The 16,078-nt window shown below is 37.9% G+C and overlaps 2 protein-coding genes across 13 annotated transcripts in view; one reads left to right on the top strand and one right to left on the bottom strand.

Moving 5' to 3' along the window:
• Positions 1 to 13,793, top strand: part of LOC105230361 (mucin-5AC) — a 44,784-nt gene extending 30,991 nt beyond the window's left edge. For 4 of the 12 annotated variants that reach the window (XM_049456626.1, XM_029552018.2, XM_019991771.3 and 1 more), the window contains 4 exons: positions 3,854 to 3,930; positions 8,706 to 8,899; positions 8,962 to 9,258; positions 9,317 to 13,793. In XM_049456626.1, coding sequence (XP_049312583.1) covers positions 8,839 to 8,899; positions 8,962 to 9,258; positions 9,317 to 13,116 — 4,158 coding nt within the window. In that variant the 5' untranslated portion in view covers positions 3,854 to 3,930; positions 8,706 to 8,838 and the 3' untranslated portion in view covers positions 13,117 to 13,793. Of the gene's footprint in view, positions 1 to 1,071; positions 1,261 to 1,929; positions 2,278 to 3,853; positions 3,935 to 8,533; positions 8,556 to 8,705; positions 8,900 to 8,961; positions 9,259 to 9,316 lie in introns of those variants that run through there. The other 8 variants (XM_049456622.1, XM_049456620.1, XM_011211090.4 and 5 more) reach the window with 7 other exon arrangements.
• Positions 13,794 to 14,190: 397 nt separating this feature from the next.
• On the bottom strand, positions 14,191 to 16,052 carry LOC105230360 (NADH dehydrogenase [ubiquinone] 1 alpha subcomplex subunit 10, mitochondrial). Its single transcript, XM_011211084.4, has 4 exons — positions 15,933 to 16,052; positions 14,959 to 15,682; positions 14,500 to 14,898; positions 14,191 to 14,438 (listed from the first exon to the last, which is right to left on the bottom strand). The coding sequence occupies exons 2-4, from the start codon at positions 15,679 to 15,681 to the stop codon at positions 14,343 to 14,345; spliced, it is 1,218 nt and encodes a 405-aa protein (XP_011209386.2). The 5' UTR covers position 15,682; positions 15,933 to 16,052; the 3' UTR covers positions 14,191 to 14,342.
• Positions 16,053 to 16,078: the final 26 nt, after the last annotated feature.

Genomic DNA, 16,078 nt, shown 5'->3' with positions numbered 1-16,078 from the left:
TTTTCTTATCAGTTTCTGGGTTCTTCAGCCTTGCCTTTTGTGCATTTGCACGATTACATATCGGGGATAAATATCAATAGCACAGTTTGCCTCTCGCTCGCATACACAAATGCGCACCTTTGCAAACTGACCAGCAATTATTGCGAAAGCGCGTGTACACCTAAACATTCACCTAATCGATTGCTACACCTAACGGTTTTTGAAGCATTGGCCGATAAAGACAGTCTTCACACCTCATCCCCCTATTATGCAGTACTTCACCCACGCTGTAACCGACCAGATATGTATATAAAGCCACATCGAAACGTGCGCTTTGGCGTGCGTGCCGCCCGTGCTGATGCGCTCACCGTCTTTAACTTCCATTAGTAGGCAATGCAGGCGCGGCATGGCTTCGTTTGTGTCAAAAGCGCCTATATTGTCTCATTGATGAGCTCATCAGCACCGGCATCCGAATGGTGATGAAGGACAGGTGCCGCGGCGCGTCATGTGGCTGCCTAGTAAAACAACTCTCAAACAAGGGTGGAGCTTCCTCAAATAAAAGCTTCTTCGTTTGTAAGCAAAAGTATAATGAAAACGCAATCACTGCAAAAGCAAAGAATTTCATAAAGAACGCCACCTAGCGCTTCCCAAAAATGGCAACAGAACGCTCCTTTTCCGTCATGGACATGGTTTAAGTGAGCATTACGGCCCACTTAAAAATGTCTGTTCATCAATTTAAAAATTACTTACTACGCGCTCGCATAACAGACATACTCATATGAATATATTTATGTGCCTACACAACATTTGTAATATTGCATAAAATATTTGGCTTTAAGAATAGTTACGCCGACAGTTCTTGGGCAGCGCCACCTAAAAACATTAATAGTCAAGTAAATTAAATTAAGCAACGACCACAGTACAGTGTTAACTTCTGTGCGAAGTAGTTGTGAAATCGAAGCAACCGAAACCGTTGTCAAAAAGCATACTGTGTAAGTATTTAGCATTTTCACAGAAGTTTAATACTTCGCACATCCGGCAGCACTAAATTATTTTCCTTTAAGTGCCATACATTTTGTTATGGTATTCTGTTTTTCAAGTTCATTACTTACTTATATTTCAAGTGGTGTGAAGATCGTGTACAATGAGTCCTCACAATATCTAACGGCAACTGGCATAAGCGATTAAAATCACATAGAAGTTTCGACCACGCACGCGCCAACTATTTGCCAGTGTTTCAATATATATGTATTTATGGGATCGTATGCATCATCACCAAAGGTATGCGGGGAGAGTGGTTAGATGGAGTGATCTTGCTGCGCATATCGCGCCATTGCTATTTGATAAGATAAAATTGACATTCTTGTCGCAAACAAAAACAGTTTCACTGATAAAACAATTAAGCATCAACGAGCATATAGCAATTACAAGTTAAACAAGTGATAAAAATGAGCATATGTACATATTTATGTAGAGCAACCTTTAATATACATACCTATGGAGAAAATATACTGAGATCGTACCATGCAAATATAAAGCGCTCTAATTGCTAATCGCTCCGAAATGTGCACAAATTTGGGCTCTCGAAAGGAGGGAATAAATAGTTTGAGCGCAAATAAATAAGTGTGAATAGTGGGAAGGTCGGTAAAGAGTGCGCCTTTACTCAACAACGGTACAGTGCAGCTAGCGCCAAGCGCCACTGTGCTGACGGCGCTGCCGAATGTGTCTGTGAGAGTTTCGTGTTATCAGGTCGCCAGGTATGGCAGGCGGTAGTAGACACGTCGCCCCCCGCGCTTTCCTTTCAGATTCAAGGGTTGGTAAACATGTGTTTTTATATGTACTCATGTGTGCCAACTGAAGAGCGACTGTTATCGCACGTCGCATGGATGACGCTGAAGTTGCCTATACCTTGAGGCTGAAGTTAGCGGTAGAATTTAGTAAAACTTTTAACGCTTAGTCAGTCGTTGCGGAATTTTCAACCGAAATCAACGACGTTTTTCGTCGCGGTTTATTTTTAATGTCACGCAATAAGAACATTGCTTAGAAAACTTTATCGTAAACAACTGCCAAGAGTGAATGTCAAAGCCATAAAACAAAAACAAATTTTAGTTGTTGGTTTAGTGAAATAAATTAAAATTTTTAAGTGACAATCATTCTGATATGCAAAAATGGAATAATAACTAAAAGGTGTATTAAGTAGGAAAACGTGACTGTATAAGAAGCAATCGTAAAGATAATTAGTCGCAGAAGAAGTGGAAGTGGATGGATGTCAAATATTAAACTAATAATAATTTGAAGGTGAGTGCTACGAAGGGCACTATTGATTGCGAGCTATAGAAAATACCACGTACACACAGAAAAACTACGCATTAATTTGTAAAATCACACATATACATACATATGTATGCTTAATTTGCATGGAGTTGAGGGGCTATAAAAAAACCAATACGTCAAAATTTTGAAGTAATAACTTCTCGTATGCCATCAACTGATTTTGCTGGACATTACACTATACGATGATGAGTCAATGAGCTTAGGTCAGAAATTTTATTACAAATACTTCACATCTGTCGAAAAAGTAAACAAATATGATGGGCATTTGGCTTGTACACATTGCTATAGCCCCCTCACTTTATACCCTGAACAGAATAATATGTATATTTGTTTGGCACGTTGTTTCTAACACCAGGAAGGAAAGTCGGACACCCTATAAAGTATTTATATAAAAGATCAGCGATCAGCGTGAGGAGCTCAGTCGATTTAGCCATTTCAGTCCGGTAGTATGGGAATCTGTTTGTATATACATGAACTGGTCCTTAGTTTCTGATCTGAAATTATGCGCACGACCTTTTCTTCCCCAGCTAACTGCACATTTGTCGAAAACGATGATATCGGACTACTACAGCATACAGTGGCCATATCAATTGAACAATCGGAATCAAGTGCTTGTGTGAAAAGCTTTTTCATTGGACGAGATATTGTTCTGAGCCGATCAGTATAGCATATAGCTGTCATACAAACTGAACGATCAGAATCAAGTTCTTGTTTATTTGTGAAGGATACTATGCTAGGGTGCAGCCGAATTTAACGATTTTTCTTGTTACTAAATCGAAATAAGGATATGTTTGCGTAAAAACGTCTCGAATTATTGAACCAACAGTAACTATAATTTCATTACTCTGAAAAAGAGGATCACTATTTTGGGGCCCCCGTATTAAGTACCGTTTAAATATTATCGAAATGTTACATAATTAGTTTTACAATGAATGGAAAAATCGAATACTCCGAATGATTTAAGTGTTTATATATATGTATAGATAATTTATAATTGCTTACTAAATAAGTGCTCTACTTTCCACACTCCAACAAAACTTGAAAAATTTCCTTGATAATTTTCTTTGTGGCAAACTAGTAAAGCGGACTTTCAAAATACCTACACGGTAGCGGCAATATACCATATTTCAATAGCATAAAGCTTAATATTAATTTCGCTATTTCTACTTTGAGAACGTTTTTGCTAATTGTAATGATCACTAAATTGTAATTATTATATATATTATTCTCAACAAGCATATAAAAAACATACAAATTTCCAAGTCCCCAGACTTAATTTTATTGTCTTGACTAATATAAATAGCAAATGTACTTTATTATCTATATGTTGGAACCACTTTAAAGATATCGTTAACGACAATTGATTAAAACATTAAGGAATTCCAGATAATTATGCCTTGATTATAATCAATCTAAACAATGGAATTTTAGTTAATTGCTAGATATTATTTAATGATTCTTGTTATTAGCCAAGAAACAAAATTGGAATAAAGAGAAATGGGTTAAACTGTTAATTTATTGGTATTTCTTTTGCTTTCAGGCGAAACGCTAGATGAAAACACAAATTAGCTACAAATCAATATAAATAGTCAACGCTGTCCAGAAAAGTCACCAAAGGTATGTGAATAATTTACTAGTTTAATTGAAGAAAGTGTGCATGGATATAAAAGAAACAGCTGAAAATAAATACTGCTACTTATGCCTCCACTAGTAAGTAAGTGCGCGTGTGTATGTGTGATATAAGTAGTGCAAACATACATAATTAAAATGATTAACGCAAATATTCACTGCCAACGGACCGGCTCACCATCTTCGGCAGCGCCAAAGAATTAACGCAACAAAAGAGGGCCAGAGTTCAATGACTTGCCGGTTTACATACCATTCGGCACTCAGTCATCATCAGCATGTCCGCTGGCTTGATCGCAGACATCCACCAGCAGCAATTCACTGCCAGCGCAACGCAACTCGACTTAGCTTCATTTAAGCCATGTTCACGTTCAAATATTCATATAAGCAGAAGTGTATGCATGAATATATGATTATACTCATGAAGCAACAACAACGTGTAAATAGCAATGTTAATGATAAATGGGGAAACACACACTTTTGCGGGTTCAGTGCCGCCAAAATCCTCATATGGGCCAACTGAGTATGCGTGCCTCTTGGGCCTTTATTGTTGTAATCATTATTACTTTGGCTTATTACAATTGGCGGGTGTGCTCATGTTTGTTTACTGTGGCTAACCGCATACTTTAGTTTTGTTATGGCATGGTCGTAATTGTTAATTTAAATATGGTTAGTAGCACAAGTATTGTTCTGTCGTCAGAGGTTATTCATATATACTATATATGTTTGTACATAGGCATATTTGGACATTCCTTTTTTCCAGTAATCGATTATTGGTAGTGTTCCACTTTACTATTAAGTGAATTGGAACTCAAGAATTTTATTGTGAGCCATTTAAGTGAATGGAACGTGACACGTCCCTTGTTTGATGCGAAGTAAGCAAACCGTTATGTACTTTGATGTCAGGCCATACGCTTATAAGCACACAATAACATGGAATAGCATATATCCACCCACAATTCGTAGCACTGGAGATATACGACTACAATATCTATTGACAAAATACGAAAAGACTTTTTTGACTACCCAATTTTTTAAAACTCGAAGTCGTTCAAATAAGCCAGTCAACCGGAATCGAGGAGAAAATGGGAACCCATTTGTTCGAGGCGGGGGTATTCCGAATACCGTTATGTTAATAAATGATAATAAACATAACGCTTTATCTGTTTACTATTCTAACAAAAGAATCCTTAAAAAACAGGTCGTCACAAGGGATGACCCCCTTGAATCTCTGTAGAGTTAGGGAGAGTTAGTGCCTTTCGCTTACACACACATGCACACTTTTATTATTGCGCGATCGTAACGTTTTGAGTTCCCCACAATAGCAGTTATAAAAGTTCTCGCATTAACTAATCGTCATTAAATTTTTATAATTCTTTCCGCTAACCATAATTGCTAGCAATTTGTACAGTACATAGTGCAACTCTATATGATACCTGATAAACAGGTTAGATATGTGTATTATAATTATTTAGTAAAATACTAATAGAGATTGGGAACTAGAGACGGCTAGTCAGGAAGAAATTCATTCTCTCTGAAAGTAATAAAATTTATTTCAGAAGACTTTGTACCCAGAAGATCTGCGGCATATCTATTTGAATGCCTATAAATTATAGGCTAGTTTAGGCAGGCCATAAAACAGTTTTCTATTTAGTATTTCTATTTATTCAAAGTCGAGTTAGATATATGGCAGTGGAATAAGTATATGCCAAGATTCTTCGGAGATTGTTTAAAGAAAGTAAGCCGCTATAATTAAATCGGTTCCATCGGGTAGAGTGTACTTTTACTGCTAATCCGACCTTCATTTTATATACTACTTATTCACAAACGAAAATCAAAGCTTTAGTAAGCGAAAAAAATTTATTCAGTTTAAAGTCTACACGAATTGTGTTTAGCACTCGAATATATGTACATTCATATACATACTATATTTAGCTACTATCTTTCCACCATTCGACATTGTCCCACTAGCGGTGCGCCTAAACTATCAAGAACGAATCAACAAAACACCACACCGAACAAAGCTTTGGCTATTCTATACGAGTATATTTTACTATTGGCAGGTAAGACGTGGCTTCGGAGAGGGGAGAAAAACACGACGTGTGCTATTTTATCGCTTTTTCTATACTTCATTATTACTGTCTAATGTCTGTTGCCAATTACGGCCGCACGCTTCTTATTGTTATGGACTTACTTCGCATTTGTTTCGTTTTGTTTAGCTGATAAAGCTAGAATGAAAGCAATTGTAGAGAGTAGTAGAGAGGCCGTTTTCCGATAAACGCTAACATTCGAGATGAAAATTAATAAAAATTTTCATTTTAATTCATGGCATTTGCATATTTAGAAAACATTTTGCTTATTTCAACGTACCAACGCGTGATGACACTTCACTTCACCGCTGAAATTCCCAACCTATGCGGTCATTCGCGAAATAAACACATGTTTAAATCACAACTCATTTCACTTAAATTAATTACTAATTGTTTATGTATGTAAATATGACTTAATCGCCGTCAATAATTTACGTCGAGAAGGTAAACGATACGATGTTGACAGAGCGTATGAGTAATCCTCGTTTGTCCGAAGACGAATGTAAGGTTGAGTGTTGTGTCGTTTTTTGAATGCTTGGCTTCAGCGCCAGATTATGTGTAATTTTAAAAGTGACAAAATTATAAGCTCTGGAGCCTATGTCTACGTTTGAATAACTCCCAATGAAATTAAAATAAAAATAAACCGCAAACATTCCACCGATACGTGCTCGTATACTCGGCGACACCAAAGTGTTTACACGTACACAACTCGTCCACAATACCCAAAGCACATAGCAAATATAATTTTTAATTTTAATTGTTTTTGTGTTAAAAGCGCTCACGCACTGAATGTCAATGTTTTGAATTTTTGCAACTCCTTGCCTCCGCCTGCGCTGATCCGTTTGGCATTCAAAGTGATCGAAAACAACGACAGGCAAAAATAGTAAAGCCAACAACTGTATAAAGCATTAGGTGCATACTCGGAGACTTCGACTCGTAACAGTCCATAATAGTCGCCGCCGTACGATTACGCTTCCACTCGTATTGTATCATCTTCTAATTTGTATGGCGAGACGTAAGCATTTTATTCAGCACCTAGCATTAAGCGCATGTCAGCTACACTTGGCGTGCTTGGAGATTTAGCTACTTGGTTGTTAAACCAGTGCTGGAAATTTTACTTGCATTCAAGTGTATTTCGATTTGTCAGTTTGAAGTACATGAGCAAAGCAAAAATAATTATTCGTACTTGAGCGGCGGCATTTTCTCTGCCAATACACTGCAATTAATGTGCTGTTTTTTATTGTTGATGGCGCGGCGGGCTGACGAGCGTCGTATATAATTGTTTTATGGTGCTTAGGTATTTAATTGAACAAGGAATATATTACATTGGCACATTGGGGTAATTTTTATACCCTGAACAGGGTACGTTAAGTTTGCCACGATGCTTGTAACATATATGTATATGTATATATATATAAACGATCACTGCGATGAGCTGAGTCGATTTAGCCAGGTCCGTCTGTCTGTCTGTGTATAAGCAAATTAGTCCCTCAGTTTTTGAGTTAACGATCTGAAATATGGCACACATCCCTTTCTCTCCAAGAAGCTGCACATTTGTCGCAATCGCCGATATTGGGCGATTGGGCGACTATAGCATACAGCTGCCACTGAACGATCAAATGCTTGTATGAAAAACTATGTCATATCTTTATGAAATTTAAATTCTGAAATTTATTTTGTATTTGTGAAGGGTATTATAGCTTCGGTGTAAGCGAGGTTAAGGTTTTTTCTTGTTGAATATGCTCTTTGTAAGCACGTACGGGCGACCGATAACTTTCATTTTATGATTGATTCGTGTGTTTCGATAATCTGGCTGATGCCATAATTTCAAAAAAAAAAATAGTAAGAACGCAACAGTTGCAGGCAGAAGATTTCTTAAAGTTCAATAAATAAATTTATCCAAGCAAATTTGATCACAATCAGCTGCCAAAGCGCGGTTGTTGTTGCTAACCGTCAATCTCCTTGGGGCAGGCCGTCGTGCATACATACATACATATGTATGACATTCGATGCCACGATCATGCACGAGTAATTACATAGAGCTCAAGTGCGCATTTGACTGCAACTAAATAAGGGTTGCGAGCAAAAATCAATTCATACGAGCTTAACCATAATAAGCAATAAATCCTTCTAATTCTGTTTAAAATGCTTGATAAAATTCTCGCTTTTGACCAAGGAATTCGCACAACTATGCCATAATGAATGGCCTTTAGAGTGCAAGATAATGAATATTCCAGCTTTATTTGAATTTTAATACGTCAGCAGCCAGCAAAAAACAATTGAAAAATATATCTAACTGTTGAAGCTAATGGGGCGCACTCTAGCGCTTATCTGGTCTACAAACAGATAAGATGAAGACGTTTGACGCAAATTCTTCTTGGGCCCAAATTGCAAAAAACAAATATAGTTTTCATTATTAATTCAAATGTTGGCGGATATAGTATTGAGATACAATAGATATAGAGAAAATAGCGGGTTTAACACATAATTCATGCCATGTCATGAAGTTATTGCACTAAAATCAAAGTAAAATATTCCAGCGGAAACTTGTTAAAGCCTTTGGTCTCATGATCTATACTAAAGCAGAGCTATTATCAAAACGATAACGATTATTAACGACCGCTTATAAATTCTGTTTACGATTACGAATTTGCTAACTTGTTATTATTATTTTAGGCAGCAGCAACCAAGGTTGGAACCACATGATATTATGGCCAAGTGCCCAAATTGAATAAACGCTCATTAATAACAAGTTTAAGTGTCGGAATTCTACTGTCTTTATCGTAGACGCATGTTTTAAGCATAAATTATGAACAACATGAAACATGGATTCTCCACACTCAATCGGTGGTTGGGGAAAAAGAACAAATGTGAGTGTTATTATTTGCCTTCTTCTCAAACCTAACGAATGATAATCTTAATTTCTTTATAGCCGACAAGGCAACACCTAATGGCAAACTGTCCAAATCTAGCACAAACCTAAATAGCTTGTCAGTCTCGTCCACGAACATCAACGAAACTAGTCAATTGGAATACAATCGTATCACGCCTTTGCCGGCCGCCACCAGTAATGCGCCCTTTGAACAGACATTCCGCATCACCGTACTTCTGCCGAAGGATCAGCTGTACGTGGCGAGGTTGGGCGCACGAGTACCACTAAGCAAACTATTAGAGTTAGTATGCGAAAACAAGCTACTGGATGCATCAAAATATGAATTTAGAAATCCAGGTACCATATTTTTTTTGTTATTGTACACACTTTATACAACTTTTCTTTACCATTGTAGTTGATTCGAGTCAAGTATACAGCTGCGAATTAACTATTGGTGCGGTGGGTCTTTCTGAAATTCGATTATGCAACAAATCCGAAACGTATGGAAATTTTAATGCCGATGAAATTATAAAACTACATCGAACGGCAATCATACGTGACTCTCTCTCTTCATCAGAGTTCAGTAGTCGCTACTCAAAGCACACAACGAAAACGACTAGTCCATACAGCTCAAGCAACTCGCTTAATTCGATGGACTCAACAGGCATGAATTGCGTTCGCACTCCTGTGTCTCCACCTGCAACCCTCACAACAGCAACAACTCCATCCATAATATCGGCTCCTCCACGAAAGAAGCGCGCTGCACCACGACCACCGAGTCAAACTGCCATACCAGAGAAGACAGTGCTCGTGACCAATGGTGAAACCAACGCAAAAGATACGAACTCTAATATTGATAAATTAGAGGTGTTAGAAGGTTCTCTGTCGCATAAAAATCACTTCGTATCGACGCCAAATCTCTCTACATCGCCTGAAGTGACCACTCTAGATTCCAATGGACACATAAGCAGTCTGAACATTGATAGCAAACGGGAGTCCAGCTTAAATGGTTATACTAATTTGGAAATTGAAATGGAGCAATCACAGGTCAAACAGAAAAATGCACGAAATCTGGTTGGTGGCAGTGTACAGAATTTAAATAGTGCTGAAACCGTCCAACAACCTATCGAGTTCCCAGAGCCATCACCGCGTAAACGCATGATACAAATTAAGAAAAAGACAACAGCGCCTGCACCGCCTCCCAGAGGTAGTTCATATGCAGATTCGGATACTCTTTCAATCCATTCAATGTCTTCATCTACTCCGGGTACACCTATAAGTCCGCTAATGCCCATATCGCCCGAACCTCTTTCGGCAAACACAAATCTTGAAGTACATATAGATCCCAATAGCAATAATCAGCAAATGGCAAATGAAATACCAACACCAATGTTTGAGACAACCTCTCCTGTACCTAAACCCCTTCCAAGAATAACTACCAATGCGCCTCAAAACGACAAAGATACGTTTATGGAAAGCAAAGTTTCCTCTCCTACACCAACGAATGTCTCCAAAATTATATTGAATCGTACACCAACACCGGAGCCCCGATCCCTTTCTGCTGAGCCACAGGATAGCGATAGTTATCTGGGTGTCCATATTGGTGCACTGAAAAATACATCCGATTTAGAACACGATCAAGAGTCTAAGCAAATGGACTCGGGTAACTATTTGAATGCACATATAGCGGCTTTTAAAAATGCATCAATTCTGGAGCACGAGGATGACGCTTTGTCGAAGCAGGCTGATTCAGGTATCGGCGAGCCTATACCGTCTCCGATTCCCGACAGTTTGCCATCAGAGAGTTCAGTAAATGATGGGAAATCGGCATTTGAGTCAAGCTCAGATGACGACGACATTATTAAGGTGTATAATTTCAAGCTTGGAAAAACCGTAGTTAAAACGCAAATAGAACCACAAACTCTGGAAGATTTCGTCGTTTTAGCCGCTGAGGAACAGGTAGAAAGCGGAGATAATACATCAGCACCAGCAACGCAAGAAGCAACACCTAATTTCTCGGATAGTTCGTCTTGGAACTTTACAATTCCAATATCTCCTCCGCCTAATTTTGCTGACGGACGTTTTGCAGATGGTTTTGTAACTGAGAAGACTCCGGATACGCCAATCACCCCCAAGATTAAAGAACGGCCAACGTTGGATTTTAAATCAATTTCCCAAGCAGAGAGATCTTTTACCGAAGCTGTTGGTAATTCAAATCAGAAACCAACGAACACACATGAGATGGAGTTCAAAAAAGAGAGCTTAGCTTTGCCAAGCCCCACAACCCCTTTAAATGAAATTGTGGAAGAACTTTCTGAAATAATTCATAACAAGCGTTTGGACACCCTAATTAAAAAGCCAGAAGATGAACCAAAGATACAGGCTGCTAAGCCAACTACGTTATCCAACTTCAGTATCACAACAATCACACAACAGATTCAAGAAAAAGAAAATGAGGATCCAAGTGAAGTTTCTGAACTAAACACAGAAAATAGTGCGCCGAATTTCAACTTTCAGCAAGTAACCAATCAGAATCAAATCCCTTCAGAGAAGCTCGCTCACATAGCTGGACAACAGAACGTGACCAACTTAGATAGCCCATCAGCACAAGTTACATATGAAAAAGTTGATCAAAGCGGATTTGGCTCCAGTCGTAGACGATCGTCAGGTGAACTTAGTATTGGTGAATCGCCATCCCTTCAAAGTCCTGAAGTCATCAAAACGATTCTAAATTCACGGAAAAATAGCTCGGCTAGTAGTAGTGATGCTGAAACCAAAGTAGCTGAGGAACTTAAAAGGCAAGACGAAAAGGATGTAGAACAGAAAGTAAACATTCCCTCATTAGCGGAGCCACCAAAGAATATAGTTAATGCACAAAAACAAGTAGACACTAATATAACAATGCCACAGTTTAGTGTCACTTCCAATTTCGAGAGCACCGAGTCAAAAGAAGTACAGAAAATGAATTTGGTCAAAACAGCGGAGACACCAAAAAATAAAATTAATGCAAAAAAGGAAGAAGAATCAAGGGTTTCGTCGCCAGATCACACCAAATCCAAAGAGGTGCCTAAAGTATATCGGTACTCCGGACCCCCAAGCATTAATTTTTCTACTTGGAGTGAACGTCCAAAAGTACAAGTATCCATAAAAAATGAAGGTGACTACATTTTCGGAGGTAAGAATGCCGACAGTCAAAGCGCGGCCGTTACAACAGCTGCGATCGAGATTAACACGCGATCTCACAATCGAAATAATAGAGTTTCAATGCCAGCGGCAGCCTTTTGGGCGGAAAGAGAGAACGCACCGCCGCCTGTCGCTCCTAAGCCCATAACACTCACAGAACGTATGGGCATCCCCGAGAAAGAATATCATATACCAATGAATGTTAAACCATTACGCGATGTAACAATTGAAAACGTCGATTTAAATACAACTACTAATAACATAACTCAGCAGAGACCTTCGCCTAATGGCCAATGGAAATCAACAAGTATTACAACTGTTCTGCTAAATGGAAACTCGGAATTGGAAAATAATAAAAGTGAAACAGTCACCAAGCCAGCATTTACATCGACTTTGCCCCGCAGCAACGCCAGCCGATTTAGTATGCCGGCAGTTAATAATGTCGGTTCAGTGTTGCTCCGTTCAACCTCCATCACCCAATTGGAAGCTAATAAGCCCAAACTCACTCAGTCTGAAGCTGTAGCGGCTCCATTTGGTCAGAACACACTGCGAAAGACTGGGTTAAAAGAGAAAATACTCGCAAACGATACCTTACCAAAAGAAAAGGCGGAAACCGAAAGCAATATTCGAGAGCAAATTCCCAAGTCTCAAAGGTCAAGCCTCAAATCTTCTACTACTACTTCCAATGGTTTCGTAGGTATGACAAATGTAACAACAACGTCGGAAACAAAAAAAGTCCACCAAAAACCGGTGCAAAGTGCCAAATTAGAACTAAAGCTTCAGAATTCGTCCAGCGTCTATTTAAACAGAACGAGCTTCAATCCAGCAACAAACATCACAACGACAACAAAGACTCAGTCAGACGTAAAATCTACGTCCTTAGTACCACCACCACCACCAACGCCTCCTAAAGGTGTAACGCTATCCACACCAAATAGTAGCCCTGCAACTACGCCCAGCAGTACAGATCCCAGAGATCAACTACTGATGGCAATACGCAACTTTAAGCGTGATAATCTAAATCGTATTTGAGGAAGCACGAAGGAGATATTTTATATTAATAACAACACATGTTGGACACAATAGTCACAAAGAGCTGGACTGAAATCATGTAAAATATTATTGTAAATGTGTTTTTATAAATAATGTATTTTATAAGAACTATAGGAAACGATTTAAGCCGAAGTCAACTAATTTTATTAGCATAGTTTAAGATATAGGGAAAGCCAGGCGCTCGTCTTCAGAACCACAAACACAATTGTGAAATAGTTGTGTCAAATGCTGGAAGCCCAATGTCTTCTCAAATACAATATGGAATAATTAAAGCTACTATATTATATAAATGCACAAATTATGATAGGATAACACACATATAAATATACAAATACGAAATTTAATATTCACTTGAATGATAACAATAATCGACTACTGTATATTAGCAAAGTCCTTTGTGACTGAGCAAAAACTCTAACCAAATGTTTTTCATCAGTCTGTCTACCGAAAAGATGCCAGTTCTGATGGTTTTCGTTTAGTTAACTGGCATATCACGTGTCCCATACGTTCGTAAATATTCTGTAAATTATAATCTATATTCTAATTAACGTATGAATGGACATATATATCTGCGTTTTATTTATATTTACTTGTTTTACCTATATGTATAAAAATGGAATATTACAATGTTGATAATAAACCCCCTAAAAATAAGATGGCGAAAGTCTTTATTTTTAACCCCTTTCATGAAATGGTAAAATGGTTATTATTGCTCTTGGACATAAGCATTTTGGAAATATGAAGGTTAAAAGTAAGTAGAAACTTACCGTTTTCGTTCTCTTCGTTGTATTTGTACTTAAGTAGTTATGTAAATATTTTTGATAGTGCTTAATGTTTAATGTATGATAGTTGATTGTTGATATGTGGATGATAGGTATGTATATACAGATGAAAGTTTTAAATATTTTTGTTTTTGTTTCTGTTTTGCGAAATATATGTACAACTAAATAGAAGCCAATTTCATTCTTTGAAAAATGGTTGAATAACTTATTCTTGTTCTTAATCCTAAAAATTATTAAAAATAAAAATTAATCTTTACAATTATACAAGTACTTCTATATGTGTATGCGAATAGCTTTTAGTTATTTGCATTTATTTACCTTTTTATTTCATTTAACTTCATATCATTTCAATTCTTAATACAGCTTTTCATTCCGTTATTTTCTTTTTATTCAAATTTTACTAAACAAATAATTGAAGACTGCTTATAATGGTCGATTGAGGCCAATTGTTGTTTTGGTTAATAAACCAGTGTCTCCCATATCTTCATTGTAACCAGGGCGATATTTCATGCCAGGTGCCTGTAATACAAACAATAATATTGCCAATGATTGAAGACACATCAAATAAGAGAAGTCTTACGTTGAACCACACATCGCGCCAAACTTTGCTGCTGTCCGCATCTCGCACCAGTTCTGGTACGTCGTAACGTGGCACATTAAAATAGTTCATCAAAGTGCTTTTTTCGTTACAGTACTTGATACGGGCTTCACACCACTCAGCTTCGAGTGGGAAACGCCAATCCTTCATTTTTTTATTGTGGTGATCAACTTCAAACTGTCCGAAATCAATTCGTTCGATATCTTCAACCACAACTTCGGTCTCACCACCAGCAGTCCAATCGTAAACCAGGATTTCAGCATGGCTACTTATATCCTTAAGGAAATGTTGTTTATAAAACGTTTCAATATCCTTTAGGTAGGTATCAGTGAAAACCTTCGAATTAACTTCGTAATCAATATTACGAGCTTTAATGCGTTGCTGAAAAATATCAAATTGGATAAATTAAATACTGTTTAAAGATTATTGAACTTTATTTACCTTAACAGCTTCGACAGGGCAGTCCAAGTAGATAACCAAATGCGGTTTCAGTAGTTCATCAATGGTATTTTGGCGAATTTCATAATATACCGAGTGGGCACCACGCGAGATATAACCATTCTTATACATTGCTTCCAAGAACACAAAGTCGGAATAGCAGCTTCGATCCAAAACTACGCCTTGGCCGGTAGAAAGCACATGTTGTAAGGCATCTATATATTGTGAATATCTCAACATGTACATGCGGATTTGGAACTGGGCAGCCAAAGGATGATTGGGTTCACGGCAAAAGTTAGACACATCATAAGAACGACAGAGTTCAGGTAATTGAGGGTCTAGCTTGCGCATATCGTAGCCGTAGGAATTGATGTAAATCAAGTCCATGTTGACTTCTGGGAAATAACACATCTCCAATTCATCTGCCAATTCTTTGGCAAACTTGCTTTTGCCTGCACCGATCGGCCCTTCAACACATATGACTTTAGAGTTCTCATCCATACGTTTTGATGTTTTATCGAAAAACGAATTCAGCACAGTGTACCGTTTATCTTTGTATGGATATGGGGATTCTTTCGGTACTCGTGGACCACCACGCATAGATTTACCCATGATTGAAGCCTTTTGCGTCAAAGCCATTGGGGAAGCTGCTTGCGTGTTCAGCAATGCAGGGCTAGCATTACGGCCACATAGGCGCACAATGCCCACACGGAAAACAGCGGCCATTCTGAAAATAAATTAATTCGAAATATCAATTTATGTTTCTACTATGGCAAGTGCACTATATATTTTAAGCGGTACGACTATTGGAATTAACTCATTACATCACAGCTCTGCACCGAAAAGGTACTAAAACGACACATTTAAATAGCAATTAAAAAAGGTTCAATATTGACCCACGCTATATGCAAAACGAAATATTTAAGATATTTAAGCTTAAAAAACTTAATTATAACGATTATGCGTGTTTTGCTCACCTTAAAACCGTTTAATGCAATTTCCTTATTTATTTCCTACTCTAAAAATTGGAGGCCCATATGAGAGCTGTTGACAACTGAACTGTCACTGAAATTGATTGGCCGCACTGGTTGCTTACAGAGTGATGAAAAATAGAATATGTTAA

The sequence above is a fragment of the Bactrocera dorsalis genome, chromosome 4 (assembly GCF_023373825.1).
Source record: "Bactrocera dorsalis isolate Fly_Bdor chromosome 4, ASM2337382v1, whole genome shotgun sequence".
NCBI lineage: Eukaryota > Metazoa > Arthropoda > Insecta > Diptera > Tephritidae > Bactrocera > Bactrocera dorsalis.
The sequence above is the reverse complement of the archived record's forward strand: the minus strand, read 5'-3'. Positions and strand labels throughout refer to the sequence as shown.

Coding starts and splice junctions, on each gene's coding strand:
- LOC105230360 (XM_011211084.4), bottom strand. CDS start 15,681: ATGGCCGCTGTTTTCCGTGTGGGCATTGTGCGCCTATGTGGCCGTAAT. Junction 14,899..14,958: donor GCCCTGTCGAAGCTGTTAAG/GTAAATAAAGTT, acceptor GATATTTTTCAG/CAACGCATTAAAGCTCGTAA. Junction 14,439..14,499: donor GGCGCGATGTGTGGTTCAAC/GTAAGACTTCTC, acceptor TTTGTATTACAG/GCACCTGGCATGAAATATCG.